Source organism: Delphinus delphis, chromosome 14 (genome assembly GCF_949987515.2).
Source record: "Delphinus delphis chromosome 14, mDelDel1.2, whole genome shotgun sequence".
Classification (NCBI taxonomy): domain Eukaryota; kingdom Metazoa; phylum Chordata; class Mammalia; order Artiodactyla; family Delphinidae; genus Delphinus; species Delphinus delphis.
The window spans coordinates 1,968,634-1,989,316 of NC_082696.1; the positions used below are offsets into that span (position 1 = coordinate 1,968,634).

General features: G+C 42.6%; 1 protein-coding gene across 12 annotated transcripts in view; it reads right to left on the reverse strand.

The window, feature by feature from the left end:
• AFDN (afadin, adherens junction formation factor) overlaps positions 1-20,683 on the reverse strand; it is a 138,756-nt gene that overhangs the window by 43,720 nt on the left and 74,353 nt on the right. For 7 of the 12 annotated variants that reach the window (XM_060029638.1, XM_060029635.1, XM_060029636.1 and 4 more), the window contains exons 11-19: positions 13,204-13,273; positions 9,567-9,685; positions 6,740-6,801; positions 6,407-6,612; positions 4,423-4,443; positions 3,542-3,687; positions 3,119-3,213; positions 2,450-2,715; positions 313-456 (exon numbers count right to left, since the gene is read on the reverse strand). In XM_060029638.1, the coding sequence (XP_059885621.1) occupies positions 313-456; positions 2,450-2,715; positions 3,119-3,213; positions 3,542-3,687; positions 4,423-4,443; positions 6,407-6,612; positions 6,740-6,801; positions 9,567-9,685; positions 13,204-13,273 (1,129 nt within the window). The remainder of the gene's footprint in view (positions 1-312; positions 457-2,449; positions 2,716-3,118; positions 3,214-3,541; positions 3,688-4,422; positions 4,444-6,406; positions 6,613-6,739; positions 6,802-9,566; positions 9,686-13,203; positions 13,274-20,683) is intronic. The other 5 variants (XM_060029640.1, XM_060029645.1, XM_060029644.1 and 2 more) reach the window with 1 other exon arrangement.

The following is a 20,683-nucleotide window of genomic DNA, read 5'->3' on the forward strand; positions in this document are numbered from 1 at the left end:
CGCCGCGCCCGAGAACTCAGATGTCAGGGCAACTTCCTCACTCCCCGCCCCGGCTTTCCAACCATTTTCCAACAACCTCAATCCCCGAATTAAATCCCTTTCTACTCAACATGCTTATGTAGTTTCCACTTCTTGCACCGACCTCTAACTTATACAGACATCAATAGCAAAAGTGACCTCGTGAGACGACCAAGTGAATGATCTTACTCACTAAAGAAATAAGGGAACTGATTACATCAATTTTCCTTTTTCTCCACATTTCCCTGTGCAGACACGGCCCGCATGGAGTGGCAGTGTGGTGCTGTCACTTACTGTAGGGACAAAAGGCTCATCGGGTGCACAGTGGTAGTTCTGAAGTAAGGCTTGAAGCTGCAGCGAATTTAACTTGAAGCAGGTACTGTTTATATTTGGGATGTCATCGGGTGCGTACTTATCCATCGTGAGCAAAGTGGTTGCCTAATTTGGAATGAGCAACATGAAAGATCATGATTTAAAAGTATTTCATAAATACTCCCCTTTACATAACATTTGTAAAACTGCAATAACTTGCTAATTTGATTTTGAAATGCAGGGTGTTTTTAAGAAAATACAGTTCCATTAACATTACCTATATGTGTTAAACTGAACTCAAAGCATCGTAAAGGTTTTTAGATGAACTGTTTTATTAAAATATATATTTATAATGAGACTCAATAATTTATGTTCAGAGAGCATTTAAAACTTCTTAGAGGGCTTCCCTGGTGGTGCAGTGGTTAAGAATCCGCCTGCTGATGCAGGGGACGCGGGTTCGTGCCCCGGTGTGGGAAGATCCCACATCTTCCCACAGAGCGGCTGGGCCCGTGAGCCATGGCCGCTGAGCCTGTGCGTCCGGAGCCTGTGCTCCGCAACGGGAGAGGCCACAACAGTGAGAGGCCCACATACCGCAAAAACAAACAAAAACAAAAACAACAAAAACTTCTTAGAAACTTCAACATTTATATAACCACTAAGATCACCAATTACTAAGGTCTGAGTAAAATACCACTGTAATGACTTCTTTTTTAAAAGATTTATTTATTATTTATTTGTTTAATTTATTTATTTTTCGCTGCATCAGGCCTTAGTTGCAGCACGTGGGATCTTCGCTGAGGCACGCGGGATCTTCCGTTGTGATGGGCAGGCTTCTCTAGTTGTGGTGCGCGGGCTCCAGGGCGCGTGGGCTCTGTAGTTTGTGGCACGCGGGCTCTCTAGCTGAGGAGCACAAGCTTAGCAGTTGCGGCGTGCAGGCTTAGTTGCCCCGCGGCATGTGGGACCCCAGTTCCCGGACCAGGGATCAAACCCACGTCCCCTGCACTGTAAGGTGGATTCTTTCCCACTGGACCACCAGGGAAGTCCCTGTAATGACTTTTTAAATAACTCGCTGATTCAATGAAAGTAAGAGGGCAGAAACCTCTTTCGAAACTAAATCTTTTTAAGAGACTGAGAAAAAAATACAAAATTATACACTGTAATAATACACTGTAATAATACACTGTAATAATATTAAAAAAATGTCCTAGGGTATGAGGCTCTAGATACTCATTTCCTTAACTGCAAAACACCAGTTCCTAGTCTTAATACCTAGGAAGTTCCTAGAACTGGTTAAGCCATTAGGACATGGCTCTGCTGTACTCCTTTGTTCCTTTCCTCTTCTCCTGCTCTGTTCCTGGTGACCTGATGATTTTCTGCAGTGGTGTGCTTAGATCCCTTTCTCTTTATCTGTGTATCTGCTATAGGTCTTTGCTCTGCGGTCACCTGGCTTTGTATTCCTAAAGAGGCAGTCACCATCCATTTTCAAACTGGACTTTATCTTTCAGTAAGGAGCTTCATGAAATATACCTTACTATTCTCAATTTAAAAAACCCTTTAAGGTATTTATTCTACTGAGTACCACCTATTATGGGCTGTACTGTGTCCTCCAAAATTCATATGGGGAAGTCCTAACCCTGTTTACCTCCGAACGTCACTTTATTTGGAGACACGATCCTAACAGAAGGAATCAAGTTAAATCAGGTCAGTAGGTCTGGCGTCTTCATAAAAGGCGGACGTTTGGACACAGGTGTGCGTCCAGGAAGACAAAGGCAGAGGCGGGGACGGGTGGTGTGTCCACAAGCCCGGGGACACCAAAGACTGCCAACAGCCAGCAGAGCCTACGGAGGCCTGGAGCAGAGTCTCCCTCGCAGGAACCAACGTGCCCTGGCCTTGACCTCAGACTTCTGGCCTCCAGACACAATACATTTCTGCTGTTTAAGCCACCACATTTGTGCACTTTGTTCAAGCAACCCAGGCAAACTAATAAACCTACGTGTACATGTGAAAAACCCCAGAAGGAGGGCGCTGAGCTCTGCGGAGTCCACGTTCCCCCCGTGGTAGAACCAGAGACGTGTACGACAGCGCCACTGAGCGGGGCAGCGGGGCTGGGACCACCCACCTGCACGATCCTGCTGAGGTGGCAGTCGGCCGCCAGCTCCAGGCCCTGCTTCTCCGCCCAGGCCTCCACGTGCCCGAGCTGCTGGCGGATGATGGCGCCCCAGTAGTGGGAGCACAGCCCCGACTCGGGGTCGGTCACCAGCCTGTTGAACAGCCACATGTTGATGAAGTGGAAGAGCTGGGAGAAGAGCTGGATGGTCAGCGCGGCGTTGACCCGGCAGCGGCGCAGCAGCGACATGGCCCCCGTGAGCGTGTGCAGCACGTCGTCTGTGCAGAGAGACGGCACTGCGTCACCGAGAGCGCTCCGGAATTAGCGGTAAACACGCGTGACGTCCGTTCAACCTCTTTAGAACAGCAATCTCACCCCAACAGGGAGCAGTGACGTGGTCTCGAACTACCAATACGTAGCGGTATGAACTGTATCTACTTAAGTTCACCCGGACAGACCTCTGGGAAAGTCTGATGTCGCACCAGCAGGATGCGACAAGGTAACTCTTCTTAAACAAGACACGTGGTGATCACAATTTATTAGTTAAGGATGCCAGATCCAATAGGATGTCTCATTACTTTCATAATACCGCCCTCTCACATACAGCAAATATTAAAATGAAGCTAAACAAACAGGAGAAGGAGGGAAGGAGGGGACGAAGGAGAAAAAGAGAAGCCTAACCTATTTTGGGTCTCTGCAGACTGTTCTCTTCGGGGTCGTCCAGAAAGGCTGGCATGTAATTATTCAGTTCTGACTGAAGACAGTGAACCAGGTATCTGAAAATACGTAAACAATTTTAATAATCTCAGAAGGACGCCCTGCTATCATCAGACATAATATCACGAGAGAAACAATTCGTACTGTTTAGAAATATCGTTCATGTAAAAAATATATGTAAGAGTTCTACTCTCAGGATTCTTGAAACATAGCTAAGTGAATTAAATTTATTAAATCAACGCATTTTGCATATAGTTATTTATGCTTCTTGATATCCATCTTCAATTAGGGTAAATAAAACCCCTGAAAATTAGTTTTGAAAGTTTAACCAGAAAACATGATTCACATCTTTACAGGACAGCATCACCTCCGGACACACGCTCTTACTTAAAGGCCATCTGGACCAAGTGTGCCAGGACATCCTGGGCATCCAGCGTGATTCGACTCAGATCTCGGTCCTGCTTTACGAAGTTGAGCAGCTCAGATGCATTCGCCATCCAGAAGGCAAGCGCCCCTGCGATATTCTTCTGTTTCTGCAGACAGAACACGTTTCCATAGCAACCACAGGACAAACAACAACAACAAAAATAAAAAGGAATGCTCTTGAAAAGCTGCTGAAGATAGACCAGTACCTTCCCATCTTCACCAAGGTATTTACCACAGATACCAGATACGTGCAGAGGAATTTGGGTACATACATAGCAATGGAAAGTAAAGACCCACTGCGACTTCTTAGGATTCACGTATAGACACACGGATCTAGTGAGCTACAATTTATGGAATCAGTGGGGGGACGGAGGTATCGAATAATACAACACCAAATTGGAGATTGTGCATTATCTGGTAATCTGTGAAGTATACACACGTGTATCCATGGTTACCCAACAGCCACCCTGATACTCAAAGTCACTGGCTTGGACACCAAGCAACTCGGTATCAAGTACTGATCTATCGTGTCATCTCCCGACCACATGTGCAGGCCAGGCAACCTCAGATGAGATCCAAAGAATAGGAACCAAGGATAAACAATAAAGAGAAGAAACAGAACTTTTGTCATTTCATATCCACACTGAAGTGCATTAAGCAAAAGTTATGAAATGCTGATAAAGGCTGCACAGTCCAAAAAGGGTTTTAGTACTGCATGTTCCAGCTGCCAAATGAGTGTTATGAGCCTCGGTCCGGTGGTTGTACTTTGACATGGAAGCAGCATGAGAAACTCAGCTAAGCCAACACAGCCAGGAGGATCGGCTCCCGGCAGTATGTCCTACCTGATCAACCTGGTCTACTTCCTGGAGAAAAACAGACGCGGGGAAACCAAGCAGAACGAGAGAAAGAAACTTGTAAACAATCATGATAGTTAAAAAAAAAAAAAAAATCAAAACACTAACATGAAGGTACGACATGAGGGTACGACACTTAGTTACGCTATTCCCACGTTACACACTCATTTACAGTCTGAGGCAGCTCTGGAAGCCCAGGGCGTAAACGATTAGTTTCACGTTCTTAAAACTGGCACAGTAACGAAGGGAATTCCTAGAGTTTATCTATAAAGAAGATGCTACAATAAACAAATGAATACACTGATCTCTTTAAAAGATTTACAAAGAAAAGGACTTCTTAACATCTCGTAACAGCGTTGCGTGTTTGAGACGACTTAAACGTACATAACTTGAGCGTCTATTCTCCTGGACCAGTTAATAAGAATGAAAAACAAGAAAGACCAGCAAAAACAGTAAGAGCTGAGAACTTAAAAATGTATTAAAGGTGCATTATTTCTATACTAGAAAGGAGTAACTTGTTTTTTGAAAGTAGGTTTTTACAAAAAATGAAAGAATTTTAATTATTCCATAATTACTCTCTAAAAATTGAAGATTTTTAGATCTCCAATCACATACTGAACCTAAATCTGAAGTCTGAAAGGCTTGTCCTGATAATGGTGATTTCACTGCCTAGTTAAGAAAAGTCCATCAAAAGTAGTTTGCTGATGGGAGTCTGATAATTTGAAATTCAAACGCGATGGAAGACAGACAATGGCTCTGAATGACAACTGGAAAGGAAATCCACATCTGTCTATAAAATAATAAGAGAGTAACAAAATGGTATCCAAATAGAACGACTTTCCTTTTTATCTGTTTCCTCACTTGGGTAGAAGACTCATAACCTCCTCAAATTCACAGGCTAACCACTCAAACATAAAAGAAACCCTTCTTGCAAATGTCTGGCCTTTTAAAACAGTTCTGAGGGAATTAAAAGACTAGTCTGCCTCAAACTAGTCTTTTCTAGTTTGAAAAGTATCCTGACAGGAGAAAAACAATCAAACCATCTAGCCATGCTATGTAACATTATATACCTGGAGTTTCACAGCTGAGTAATAAATAGTGTTGACAAGTGATTTAGGAACACTTTTTAAAAAAATCTGTAAATTTACTTTTAAGGACTTTAAACCTCCAAGTTATCTAAAAGTCTGGAAAACGATTATGCCAATTTTATCAACTACAGACAAGACAGTACTAAAGGAAACAAACCATTCTGCCACGAAAATATCCTAATTTCCCGAAAACTTTAAAACTGGTTTATGAAAGAATTTGAATCTGATTTTCATCGTTAAGTGAGAAATGTCACGATGTCCATTATACCTACACAAGTTTGCTATCAAAAAACCCAGATGCTAACTACCAACATCCTAGTAGGCTCATTATAAAAGAACAAGTCCTTTTTCATAACCATTAAAAAATTCTAAGGAGGTGTCAGGAACTGATGGGGCGGGTAATGGAGAGAAACCGCTCGGTGGATGAGGGGTCTGTCTGGAGTGATGGAAAAGCTATGGAACCAAGTTCAGGAGGCTGCACAACACTGTGAATGTACTGATGCTACCCAACTACTCACTTTAAAATGGTTCATTTTATGTTACGTGAATTTCACCTCAGTAATTTATTATTATTTTTTAAATTCTCAATGCCTTCTCACAACTAGTGTAATTTCAAGGGTCTTTTTCATGATCATTATGTTACCATGTACAGTCTCTCTTCCCTTATTTTAAATTTTGGAGGGAAGAAACAGAAAAGAAGTTTACATTTCTTTTCAACTTTTAAAGCTACACAATTTCTAATCCTACTTATGTAACTTTCGTTTTAGAAAAAATTAAGACGAAGTCAAACATGGAAACAAATCTGAAATGTTAAAAAAACTAACTTAACTGATTTAAAAATTATAAACACGGTCATTGAACTGGCTTTGCAGGCTGGCGCTTACCTGAATGACCCCTTCCATCATGCTCACCATCTTGTTGACAATGGCAATCACTTTGTGCGTCCGTTCTGCAGGACTGACATCGGGTCTGTACTGGCTGGACAATACATACCGACACGCCATATATAACACGTATGTAGGTGACAACTTAAAATGGACTGTAGAGCTATTAGTGTAATTTATAATGGCAGATAAAAATGAATCTTCAGCTGTGAAAAGATTTCAAAAAAGAAGAAGAAGAAAAAAAAAAAAAGAACAAAAAAAACCCATGAAAATCAGATGGAGAAAAATGGAACAAGAAGTAATTCACTACCAATGGAATCTGAAATTACTCACAACTTTCCCTGAATTCAATGCTTGCAGGCAGTATTAGGTCAGGCCCAGGAGCGTCCTGAGTTCTGAAAGAGGAAAATGGCCATTTCTTAAAATCCGGTCACATTAGCTAATAACATCACCGACAACCAGTGCAGATTTCTGCAACTATTTCTTAAATGTCTATATATAAAATTTTTTCAAATAACACACAGCCCGATGACTGGTTTTCACGTGGAACCTGTTCAAACGTTCAAATGAGTGAACTGGGAGTGACCACATCCCAGCTCCTCACAGAGGTCAGGTCCTTGAAGTATCTGCTTCCCTCAGGAGAACAGATCTGACCCTGTTTCTTTATTATTGATGAAGACGTCGCGTGGAGCAGAGAGATCAGGCTGCCAGGCACCTGCTACCGCGATGGCTCAAGTGACAATGAAGAGACACTGCTGGGAGACACAGAGAAAATCTAAACCACACTGAGCTTGAAACTGAGCTCTCACACAGGAAAAAGAAAAGTGTCCTAAGAGCTAGACATCGCCTTTCTCTCCCAATAGAGGTTAGACACGTGACCCCTGCCATTCCAGGTCCCCTTGACCATTCAGTGTTAGCATTTGTCCCCACGCACGGTGACCACGCTGTACGATGACTAACACGGCTGACTACAGATCTGCAGGTACAGACGGGCGAACTAAAGTGATTCCTTTCCAACAACAAATGTTCTGGTCCCTCCATCCTCATCTCCACGCACCAAAAGATGAATAAGGAGAATATAATGTGAGTTCATTCAAACTATCATAAACATGAAAAGTAAAAACAAAAAAACCTTCTTTTCACCAAATTACATGCTTCAAAGTTTATTATCCAGTCTATGATTTATTAATTTGGATTTAACTCAATAATTTAGGTATAAAAATGCTCTTAGAAACAGAAGTAATTCAAAAGCTCAATTATTTTAATGTCTTTCTTATGCTGCCGTATTTGTAAACATCTGAAATTGTAGCTAAGCAGTTATTTTCAATTTAATACCCATAACGTGAACCTGGATAAATTTTTACCAAATTTTTTTAATGCTTCATCACTTCAACACATCTATTAAAAATAAGGAATTTAAATTCTCATTGAAAAAAATTTTAAAATGTGTCAGTGGTACTTTAAAAGTCTTTTCCATCATTCATAATTGTTTTCTTGACTAAGGTTAGGATTTAATCGCTCATGAAAGCCACTTAGATTTTTATGACCGTACCAGTGTAGAAGAACTGCTTATACTAACAATGTATTACGTACACGAAAAACAGAGACTGAAAATGGGAAGAACCATCTGTTTCCATCACTGTCCTCATATCAACAAAGCAACACATATTTATATCCAGTAAAACTTAAACAAGTCTTGGCAAAACAAAAGAATATGACCTTGCAAAAAACTTAACTAAAATATATGCTCACAGGAAAAAATAATTTCTGACATATAATTAATCATCATATGGCTATTCTGACACTATATTATCATATATTTATTAATGTATTAATAAGTTAGTAAGTATATACTTATTAATTTTGCATACCCTAAAAACATTATCCTAATCAATCTTCCCCTCCCCTAATGATGATTTGCTTATTCAAGTATTTATGGGCTAAGAACTATGATACACACCTCTTGATCACCTTATAAGCAAATGAGGTTAACTCCTCATAATACTAATTCACCGTTCTGAACATCTAACTCTAGAATATACTACCAAAAACAAGTCCGGACACAGAAAGTAGGCTATTTATTATTATATCTAAAAAAAATTCTCCATGTATAATGATTCATATTGTAATTGTAAAAAAATTCACAAAAAAATACTGAATAATAACCAAAAGCCCATAATAAAAATGAGGTAAAAACTTGAGATTCCCAGATGAGTCCACAGATTTAATTACTACGATGAACGCTATTAAAATCTTATAATGTACAGTGCCCTCTGCTGCAAGACGGAAACCTTAAGAACTGTATCAGTCGCTTGTCGCCTGTCACCAAATGTAAGCGACCTGCCTCAGCTAATGCCTTGGTTACTGGATCTGCGAAAGGGAACGGTCAGCATGGCCTCATCAAAAGTCTGAAAAGCACCAAAGACGAGCGCTCCCGGCTCCACTGCTGATAACGAGAGCGTTCACACCCAGCTCCCCCGTTTCTGTGCGAGGAGGGCTCACCACCTACAATGAACCACCATGCTTTCCTACACCGAAACAATTTTAGAAGCCACAAGGAAGCAGAATTCTGACTTAAGGTGAGATACATTTAAAAATCTTAAGAAAAGGAAATAACAAAAGGTCTATGTTCTCTGTTCAAAAAAACTAGGCAAGACCAGTGCCAGCAGAGAAAAAGACTCATCTCCGTCTCTCAACGGGGAGCCGTCAGGGCGTGAGGCAGCGGGATGCGCTCCGTGACTCTGAGACACTCAACCTCAACCTCATTCTTGGCTCTGTGTATTTTTAAACACGTGAGGATTTCCTCTGGAAATGGGTCAAATGATTAGTCTTATCTAAATATCAAAATGATCAAATATTAAAATCCTCCAAAAATTCCCTTTCTCCCTGTTTTTACCAAGTAGCACATTTAACATGGAAACATCTTAATTCAAACTGCCTCCCGTTTCACCTGGATGAGGCCGTGGCATGTAAGCGAGGGATGTAACTGTTGATGAAGCTTTTTTTTTTCAATTCAGTAACATGAAAAGGAAATAACCTTAAAGTACTGCTAACACTCTAAAAATGTCAGCCAAACCTCTGGAGTGAGTAACCTTTAACCCAAACCCTCTCCAGGTGTACTTTCACTCCTTTCACAATTCCAAAGGCACCCATTTCCCACCTGCTTTCTTGCCTGCGGTAGTCCAGCTGCTGTTCCACTCTGACCATGGGCTTCACCATCCCTCGCTCGGCGGTGCTGGCGGCAGACAGCCCCCTGTCGCCGTCCAGCCTGGAGGAGCTCTAAGTCCAGGGGAAACACAGGGCGTTTAAACACAGCACGCGGACCAACCACGCTTCACACTCAGTCAGCGTCGCAGGGGAGGCGGGGGGGGGCCGCAGAGGGACAGGAGAGGCCAGGAGGGGCCCAGCAGTGCCGAGGATGCCACGTCCACGGCAGTGTGCCCAAGAGCACAGTCACTGAGAGAATAACAGCACACACGGCCACTTTCCCCGTCTGGCTCTAAAACACAGGCATGCAGGCGTGGGGCACACACACCAGGGCCCTGCAGAAAGTCCAGTAATAGCAGCGACCTGACTCCACGGAGTTCTCTTGGGTCAGGACACAGTGGACAGGGTATGTGCACAACGCGAAGAGGCGGCTCTCTGTTTACTTGTGAGTTTTAAGGAAGGATGTAAGAATTCACTCAGCACAGCTCAAAACCTAGTGAAGGGTTCAGTACCGAAACTGGCTTGCTTCCTGCCCTTAATCAACACAGGGAAAAGACACCTATGAAGCAACCCCACACAGTCGATGTAAGTCCCTCCAAGCAGTGCCCAGTCCTAGCCAGCCTGTGGCTGACAGAGGGATGAGTTACTGATGTTCAGAAAACAATCAGAACAGAATCAATAAATTTAGGTAAAAAATCCATTGCAGCAAAAAATTTATGTAAGACTTCTTGCTACATCCCTTACTGTAGAAACTGAGCACAGATAAGTAAATAAAAATCATCCTGGCCTTACCTACCAGAATTAACCTTGTGCAGCATGTATCTTTCCATTCTTTATATCTCCCATAAATGACATTACACAGCCTACACTCTGTAAAAGATACTTTTTCTAATGCTGTAGACATCTTGTAATATTATTTTTATGTTACAGAATTGTAATGGCTGTATTAACATTCTGTTGTCTATTCGTCAAGGTTCATTAAACCAATTTTTATTAGGTTGTTTAAAATGTTCATCAGTATAAAGTGTCAGGATAGCTGTGCTTGTTTGTGTGTGTATAAATACACACACACACACACACACACATATATTCACACACAGTAATTAATTACTTTGTTAAGGTATGGCTACAGAAATAAAATTGCTTGGTCAGTGGATGGCGACATTTAGACTACAAAAAGTTGTTATAAATGAATAATGGTAAGGCAATGAACAAATAAACTGATATGTTTATAAACTAACATGTTACAAAACCACTTTAGCTGTTTTCAAATGATTTTTAGAACAAATGCTCACAAAACAGCTGAAGGAAGCAGGAAAGAAAGGTGTGTGTCTGTGTAGAGAAGGATTTAATCATGTTAAAATACACATGAACACACACACGCATAGGAGTTCAGAAAAGGATCTACCAAAATTTTACCAAAAGCCAACCACGAACTGTTTTCAGTTTTTTTTACACGTTTTCTCAATTTAGCCAAGTTTTCTATATTGACTATGCGTTTTTATAAGAAGCAAAATTTTTTATAAAGATGGTTATTATATTGGGTTCTGAGAGTACTTATTCATTAAATTGCTTAGAAGATCTTTACTGAGACTTTTACGTACTACCAGGCATTTTTCTAAGCAGCAGAAGTGCAGCAGTGAGCACACAAGCCCTACTACCCTCACAAGCTCACACTCCACAGTCAATCGACAAACAAGTAGCATACGGTGTCAAGGGCTGCACAAAGAATGTCACGTACGGTGTGCACTAGTGCCAGGGCGCTCAAGGAAGACTCCTTCATGGAGGAGACTGCAGAGGAAGCCCGAGGTAAGAAAGGGCTCGCTGGGGGACAACCAGTGGAAAGAGCGTTCCACGAGAAGCAGGCCCACCCGGCCTTTGGGTGGGAAGGGGGTGGGCGTCCCGGGAACAGAAGCAGTGGTGGCACATGCTGAGCTGAGAGGGAAGGGGGCCGGGCCCCAGGAGCTGTGTGACACAGAGCGACGACCGTGTGACAGCGGGACAAGAAACCACCCAGAGGCTTCGGAAGCAGGGCAGTAGCAACGTCTAATTCACGTCTTTAATACCTCGGTTCAGCTGCCGGGAGGAGAATGACGGGCCAGGGAAGAGCAGAGGAGGGGCTGCCGTCTAAGAAGCTCTGCGGTCCCTCCGCCACAGGACGGCTGCAGCCTCAGCCAGACTCTCCCGGGGACGACAGACAAAGGCGGGTCAGAGGGCAGGGGCCGTGCCGGCGGGACCTGCCGATGACCGGGTGAGGGCGTGACCAGGTGAGGGGACGAGGGGGGCCAGGGTGGCCCGCGACAGGTTTCTGTCGAGCGATGCCGAGGACGCTGGAGGACGGGACGTCAGGCCCCGAGGTGGGGAAGGGTGAGGGAGAGAAGGTGCGTGAGAAAGAAAGTCTCCGTTTGTCTCAGCTGCGTTGAATGTGACGGGTGCTGCAGAGTCTGGGGGGCTGGCGCCCAAGACGGGAGTGGCGCGCACAAAGGGCATCCAACTGTCTAAGGTCAGCTGGGAACAGGTACCAACGGAAGAGGGGGGCCCGAGGTCTGAAGCCTTGGCCCCCAATTTCAGAATCAGGTGGGGGGGGACGGGGACCCACCAATCAGACTGAGGAGGAAGGTGCCGTGAGACGGGGGCGAGAGAGGCCCTGGGGCGGAGGGCGTGCCCCCGCTGGGCGGTGCTGGCACCGCCGAGACGGACCACACGGGACCTGGAACCGGGGGCGTCAGTGCCCGGGACAGGCGCGGCCCTACGGCAGGAAAGGAGATGGAGTGCAGGCCGTGGACACGGCCACCGCCGATGATCCCTGCCAGAAACCGTGCTGAGAACACGAGTAGGAAATGGGCAGTAGCTGGAGAGGACAGGAAGGAAGGGTTTTAAAAATCTGTCCCGGTGCCCGAAGATGAGCCCCACGCGAGCAGCTCCTGCCCCCGAGCCGGGCCCGTGAACGGCGCAGTGGAAGGCGCAAGGCCTGGGAGCTCAGCACTTCTCGTGAGGCACTAAGACGTCCGCCGCCCCCGTGGAGAGAGATGGGCGAGGGGTCCCGGCCACCAGCCGTCCCACACAAGGAGCCACCAGCAAGACCAGCAGAGCAGACTGAGCCCAAACCGCCCTGCACAGCTACGAAGAAACAAAACAGCTGCTGCTTCAGTCCCCGAGTCTGGGTGTGGGGTGTGACCCAGCAGACGGGAACCAGAACGAGGACAGAAGTAAACCAACTGTGCAAGAGAGAGAGCACAGCGCCCACGGGCGTGAAGCGGCAGGTGGGAGCCGGGACCCAGGCTGAGGTAAGAAGGGCAGGAGTCCGCTATCTGCGGGGGTGGCCTGAGCGAGAAAGGCTGGCCACACAGAGGACAGGCCTAGGACACACTGCTTGGGAGAGAGAGCACAGCCTCCCGGCCTTAGCGGAAAAGACGGTCTGCTGCTCACGTATCACCACGAGAGACACGAGTGGTTAGGACACCCACACGCAGGCCACTATTAAAGTCTGTCTGTACAATACTTTTACGAGGATGTCATCAGTAGTTCATCAAAGACGTCCTGTTATGCGAAACAAACACAGTCCTGTCAGGTAAGAGACAATCACCCACCTTGCTCGCTGGTAATGCTGTCCCACTATGAACATCTCCTCCCAAATCAAAAGTTGTCTCCTGAACAATTCTGTTGAGACAGAAAAAGAAATACATAGAATTAGTAACTCTCCAATGGTAAGAGGTAGTCTCTTCTTTATAACACAAAAGGAACAGCTAGCTAAATATCCCAACGTCCAAAGACCTTCAAGAAATCACTTTACTGCCAGAATATGAGCTTAATGAATTAAAAAACTACTGTGACTTTATGAACTTTTCCTACCAATGTATACTGAATACTCTTGAGATCAGATTTTTGTTTTTGACTCTCTACTCTGAAAGGTAAGAAAGTGAGCCTTCCTTCTCCACCTCCCATTTTTATTGTTTATTATCATTTTTCTTTTTCTTTTTTTTTTAACATCTTTATTGGGGTATAATTGCTTTACAATGGTGTGTTAGTTTCTGCTTTATAACAAAGTGAATCAGTTATACATATACATATGTTCCCATATCTCTTCCCTCTTGCGTCTCCCTCCCTCCCACCCTCCCTATCCCACCCCTCCAGGCGGTCACAAAGCACCTAGCTGATCTCCCTGTGCTATGCGGCTGCTTCCCACTAGCTATCTACCTTACGTTTGGTAGTGTATATATGTCCATGCCTCTCTCTCGCTTTGTCACAGCTCACCCTTCCCCCTCCCCATATCCTCAAGTCCGTTCTCCAGTAGGTCTGTGTCTTTATTCCTGTCTTACCCCTAGGTTCTTCATGACATTTTTTTCCCTTAAATTCCATATATATGTGTTAGCATACGGTATTTGTCTTTCTCTGACTTACTTCACTCTGTATGACAGACTCTAGGTCTATCCACCTCATTACAAATAGCTCAATTTCGTTTCTTTTTATGGCTGAGTAATATTCCATTGTATATATGTGCCACATCTTCTTTATCCATTCATCCGATGATGGGCACTTAGGTTGTTTCCATCTCCGGGCTATTGTAAATAGAGCTGCAATGAACATTTTGGTACATGACTCTTTTCGAATTATGCTTTTCTCAGGGTATATGCCCAGTAGTGGGATTGCTGGGTCATATGGTAGTTCTATTTGTAGTTTTTTAAGGAACCTCCATACTGTTCTCCATAGTGGCTGTACCAATTCACATTCCCATCAGCAGTGCAGGAGTGGTCCCTTTTCTCCACACCCTCTCCAGCATTTATTGTTTCTAGATTTTTTGGTGATGGCCATTCTGACTGGTATGAGATGGTATCTCTTTCTGGTTTTGATTTGCAAATCTCTGATGATTAGTGATGTTGAGCATTCTTTCATGTGTTTGTTGGCAGTCTGTAAATCTTCTTTGGAAAAATGTCTATTTAGGTCTTCTGCCCATCTTTGGATTGGGTTGCTTGTTTTTTTTGTTATTGAGCTGCATGAGCTGCTTGTATATTTTGGAGATTAATCCTTTGTCAGTTGCTTCATTTGCAACTATTTTCTCCCGTTATGAGGGTTGTCTTTTGGTCTTGTTTATGGTTTCCTTTGCTGTGCAAAAGCTTTTAAGTTTCATTAGGTCCCATTTGTTTATTTTTGTTTTTATTTCCATTTCTCTAGGAGGTGGGTCAAAAAGGATCTTGCTGTGATTTATGTCACAGAGTGTTCTGTCTATGTTTTCCTCTAAGAGTTTGATAGTTTCTGGCCTTACGTTTAGGTCTTTAATCCATTTTGAGCTTATTTTTGTGTATGGTGTTAGGGAGTGATCTAATCTCATACTTTTACATGTACCTGTCCAGTTTTCCCAGCACCACTTATTGAAGAGGCTGTCCTTTCTCCACTGTACATTCCTGCCTCCTTTATCAAAGATAAGGTGACCATGTGTGCGTGGGTTTATCTCTGGGCTTTCTATCCTGTTCCATTGATCTTTCTGTTTTTGTGCCAGTACCATACTGTCTTGATTACTGTAGCTTTGTAGTATAGTCTGAAGTCAGGGAGCCTGATTCCTCCAGCTCCGTTTTTCGTGCTCAAGATTGCTTTGGCTATTCGGGGTCTTTTGTGTTTCCATACAAATTGTGAAATTTTTTGTTCTAGTTCTGTGAAAAATGCCAGTGGTAGTTTGATAGGGATTGCACTGAATCTGTAGATTGCTTTGGGTAGTAGAGTCATTTTCACAATGTTGATTCTTCCGATCCAAGAACATGGTATATCTCTCCATCTATTTGTATCATCTTTAATTTCTTTCATCAGTGTCTTATAATTTTCTGCATACAGGTCTTTTGTCTCCTTAGGTAGGTTTATTCCTAGATATTTTATTCTTTTTGTTGCAATGGTAAATGGGACTGTTTTCTTGATTTCACTTTCAGATTTTTCATCATTAGTGTATAGGAATGCAAGAGATTTCTGTGCATTAATTTTGTATCCTGCAACTTTACCAAATTCATTGATTAGCTCTAGTAGTTTTCTGGTAGCATCTTTAGGATTCTCTATGTATAGTATCATGTCATCTGCAAACAGTGACAGCTTTACTTCTTCTTTTCCGATTTGGATTCCTTTTATTTCCTTTTCTTCTCTGATTGCTGTGGCTAAAACTTCCAAAACTATATTGAATAAGAGTGGTGAGAGTGGGCAACCTTGTCTTGTTCCTGATCTTAGTGGAAATGCTTTCAGTGTTTCACCATTGAGGATGATGTTGGCTGTGGGTTTGTCATATATGACCTTTATTATGTTGAGGAAAGTTCCCTCTATGCCTACTTTCTGCAGAGTTTTTATCATAAATGGGTGTTGAATTTTGTCAAAAGCTTTCTCTGCATCTATTGAGATGATCATATGGTTTTTCTCCTTCAATTTGTTAATATGGTTTATCACATTGATTGATTTGCGTATATTGAAGAATCCTTGCATTCCTGGAATAAACCCCACTTGATCATGGTGTATGATCCTTTTAATGTGCTGTTGGATTCTGTTTGCTAGTATTTTGTTGAGGATTTTTGCATCTATGTTCATCAGTGATATCGGCCTGTAGTTTTCTTTCTTTGTGACATCCTTGTCTGGTTTTGGTATCAAGGTGATGGTGGCCTCGTAGAATGAATTTGGGAGTGTTCCTCCCTCTGCTATATTTTGGAAGAGTTTGAGAAGGATAGGTGTTAGCTCTTCTCTAAATGTTTGATAGAATTCGCCTGTGAAGCCATCTGGTCCTGGGCTTTTGTTTGTTGGAAGATTTTTAATCACAGTCACAATTTCAGTGCTTGTGATTGGTCTGTTCATATTTTCTCTTTCTTCCTGGTTCAGTCTTGGCAGGTTTTGCATTTCTAAGTATTTGTCCATTTCTTCCAGGTTGTCCATTTTATTGGCATAGAGTTGCTTGTAGTAATCTCTCATGATCTTTTGTATTTCTGTAGTGTCAGTTGTTACTTCTCCTTTTTCATTTCTAATTCTATTGACTTGAGTCTTCTCCCTTTTTTGAGATCAGTTTTTTGAAAACTAATAACAAAAAATTGAAAGGAAGCATAAAGGAAAACAGAGAAAGCTGTTCCGTCAGTGAGTCTCTCTAGGTGGCAAATGGCATGTGTGGGCTCAGGGAAGGCCGGGGTGTGTGAACACAGCGCTGACACCTGAGGCGCCAGGAGCCCACGTGTGGGCTCAGGGAAGGCTGGGGTGGGGTGGGGGGGTGGAGTGGGCATGAAGACAAGGCACAGGCCCAGCTGACTCCTGCCTGAAAGCCAAGCTGATGGTTTTTTAAAAGCTCACGGATACCACCATTAGGCTACAAATAAAGAAATGGAGAAATTTTTGATAATGTCAATAATTAGATCCAGAGTAATTCTAAACAGTTTTGAAGAATATCTCAAAAATACCAAAACTGTTAAACTTATCATTATGAAAAATTAGTTGAGAATATAAACGAAATCTCATTTCAAAGAGTCAATAATCTGAGGCAAGCTACAGCTCTTTGGCAGAAATGAAGGGTGAATGCAATCCATTTATTCCAGTTCACGAGAGAGGCCCAACCGAAGGGGAGAAAGAGCCCTAAAACATCTGTTGAGAGGCTCATACACCATGATCAAGTGTGATTTATTCCAGGGACGCACACAGATGGTTCAACAGCCACAAATCCACCAACGCGGCACACCACGGTCATCTCCACATATGCAGAACAAGATCTGACAAAATTCAACAGCCATTTGTGATAAAAACTCTCCACAAAGAGGGCACAAAAGAAACATCCCTCATCATCACAAAGGCCACGTATGACAAACCTAAGTCAACATCACACTCAACAGCGAAGAACTGAAAGCATTTCCTCTAAGATCAGGAACAAGACAAGGACGCCTACTCTCACCAGTTTTATTCAACAAAGCCAGAGCAATTAGGCAAGAAAAAGAAATAAGAACCATCTAAATCAGAAAATAAGGGAAACTGTCACTATTTGCAATGACAAGATGCTATATACAGAAAACCCTAAAGACTCCACTAAAAAATTGTGTTAGAATAACACATTAACACACATAACACATTAACACATCTAACACATTATGTGTTAGAATAAGCCAATTTGTTATTCAAAACCAATAACAAAAATATGTTGTGTTTCTATACACAATAAAATATCAGAGACATTAAGAAAATAATCCCATTTACAGCCGCATCAAAAAGAATAAAACACCTAAAAATAAATTTAACCAAGGAGGTGAAAGACCAGTACACTGAAAACTCCAAGACACTGATAAAAGAAACTGAAGAAGATACAAATAAATGGAAGATATTTGTTATTTTGTGCTCATGGACTGGAAGAATGGATATTGTTAAAATGTCCATACCACCCAAGGCAATCTATACATTCATTGGAATCCCTATCAAAATTCCAATGGCATTTTTCACAAAAATAGAACAATTCTAAAATTTCTATGGAACCACAAAAGATCCCAAGTAGTGAAAGCAACCTTGAGACAGAACAAAGAAAAAGAACAAGTCACTCCCTGATTTCAAACTATTATTATTGTACAAAGCTATAGTAATCAGAACAGAATGGTATCAGCATAAAAACAGACACACAGATCAATGGAACAGGATAGAGAGCCCAGAAATAAACCCACACATATATGGTCAATTAATCTATGACAAAGGAGCCAAGAATATACAATGACAGAGAACATACAGGACAGTCTTTTCAATAAAAAGTGTTGGGAACACTGGACAGCCACGTGCAAAAGAATGAGAATGGATCACCATCTTACACCAAACACAAAGATTAACTCAAAATGGATCAAAGGCTTGAGTAAGATCTGAAACCATAAACTCCCAGAAGAAAATATAGGCAGTAAGCTCCTTGACACTAGTCTTGGTGATGAGTTTTTGCATCTGACAAAAAAGGCAACAAAAGCAAAATAAACAAGTGGGACTGCAGCAAACTAAAAGCTTCTGCACAGCAAAGGAAACCACCGACAAAATGAAGAAGCAATGTGTGCAAGGGGAGAAAATATTTGCAAACCATATATCTGATAACGGGTTAATATCCAAAATATATAAAGACTTCATACAACTCAGTAACAACATCGCCTCCCAAAACAAAAAACAATTAACAAACGGGCAGAGGATCTGAATAAACATTTTCTAAAGACATACAGATCACCAACAAGTACATGACAAGATGCTCGACGTCACTAATCACCAGGGAAATGCAAATCAAAACCGCAAGGAGGCATCACCTCACACCTACCAGAATGGCCATCATCAAAAGGACAAGAGGTATGTGTTGGTGAGGGTGTGGAGAAAAGGGAACACTCGTGCACTGTTGGTGGGAATGGAGATCGGTGCAGCCACTATGGAGACCGGTAATGGAGGTTCCTCAACAATTAACACAAGAGCTACTGTATGACCCAGCAATCCCACTTCCGGGTGTATATCCGAAGACAATGAGAACACTGACTTGATATGATATCCTCACCTCACGTTCACTGCAGCCTCACTCACAACAGCCAAGATATGGGAGCAGCCTAAGTGTCCACTGATGGAAGAATGGATAAGGATGATATAGTGGGAGTGTGTGTGTGTGTGTGTGTGTGTGTGTGTGTGCGCGCGCGCACGCCTGTGTCTGTGCATACACGCTCACAGGAATATTATTCAACCATAAAAATGAAGGAAATCTTGCCATTTGTGACAACATGAATGGAATGTGAAGAAACTGTGCTCACTGGAATGTCAGAGAAAGACAATTACCATATGATCTCACTTACATGTGGAACTTAGAACAACAAGACAGCCATAAAAGGAATGAAATTTTGCCATTTGCAGCAACATGGATGGACTTGGAGGGCATTATGCTAAGTCAAGTCAGACAGAGAAAGACAAATCCTACAGATACCACCCGAAAAATACAACAGACTAGTGAATACAAGAAAAAAGAAGCAGACTCACAGACACAGAGAACAAACTAGTGGTTACGACGGGGGTGGGGAGAAGGGCAGTACAGGGGCTGTGGGATGGGAGGCGTAAACCGCCGGGTGTACCACGGGCTCAAGAATATGTTGTACGACGTGGGGAGCAGAGCCAATATTTTGTAATAACTGTAAATGGGAAGTGACCTTTGAAAACTGTATATAAAAAAACAGTAACAACAAAAAAACCAAACTCACAGATACAAACATTGGTGGATACCAGAGGCAGGGGTGTCCGGATGGTGGGGGGAAGGCCAAAATGGGTCAAAAGGTACAGGCTTCCAGTTTTAAAATAATTAAGTCCTGGGGAGGTAATGCACAGCACAGTGACTACATTTCCTGAGACTGTGCTGCATAACTGAAAGCTGCTAAGAGGAGATCTAAAGTTCTCATCACAGGAAAAAACTGCATAAGTACGTGTGGCGATGGACGTAACTAGACTACTGTGATCATTTCACAATACATACAAATACTGAATCACTATGTCACACGCCTGAACTAATACGCCAATTATAGCTCATTTAAGAAATACACATACATGTGTGAAAAAAAGGGATACCTGAGTTATCTACCTAGAAGTCTGCATAATGGTTTAACATGAGAACAGTATTAATTTTTATAAAAAAGGAAAGTCCGTTCTACTTTATGGATGTACGTGTAAGTACTGGTATATTCAACCACTAAGCAGTTTTGACTAGTTTTGCAGGAAAAAGATGTAATAAAAATAAAATGTCACAGCAGCACTACCCCTCAGTGAGATGTTCTCCATGTCCTTACACGAACTCTGCTTTCAGCCAGAGACAAGACAAGAATCAACAACCGCAGGCCTCCAGAGCAGGAACCATTAAGGCAAAAAGCAGTAGGAGACGGATGTTCTCACCCAGGAAAACATCGCCCACAAAACTGAAGCGCCGACTGCAAGAGTGGGACAGAGACAGTTTGTAGAACTGTGTTTATGACAGTAACACTACCAACTAACACCATCAAAATAAATATGATACAAAACCTAGAAGTAAAGTCCAGTTGCAAATAAGAGGCAGTAATCGTAGGCACTGCTGATAGACGATACACACCACACCAG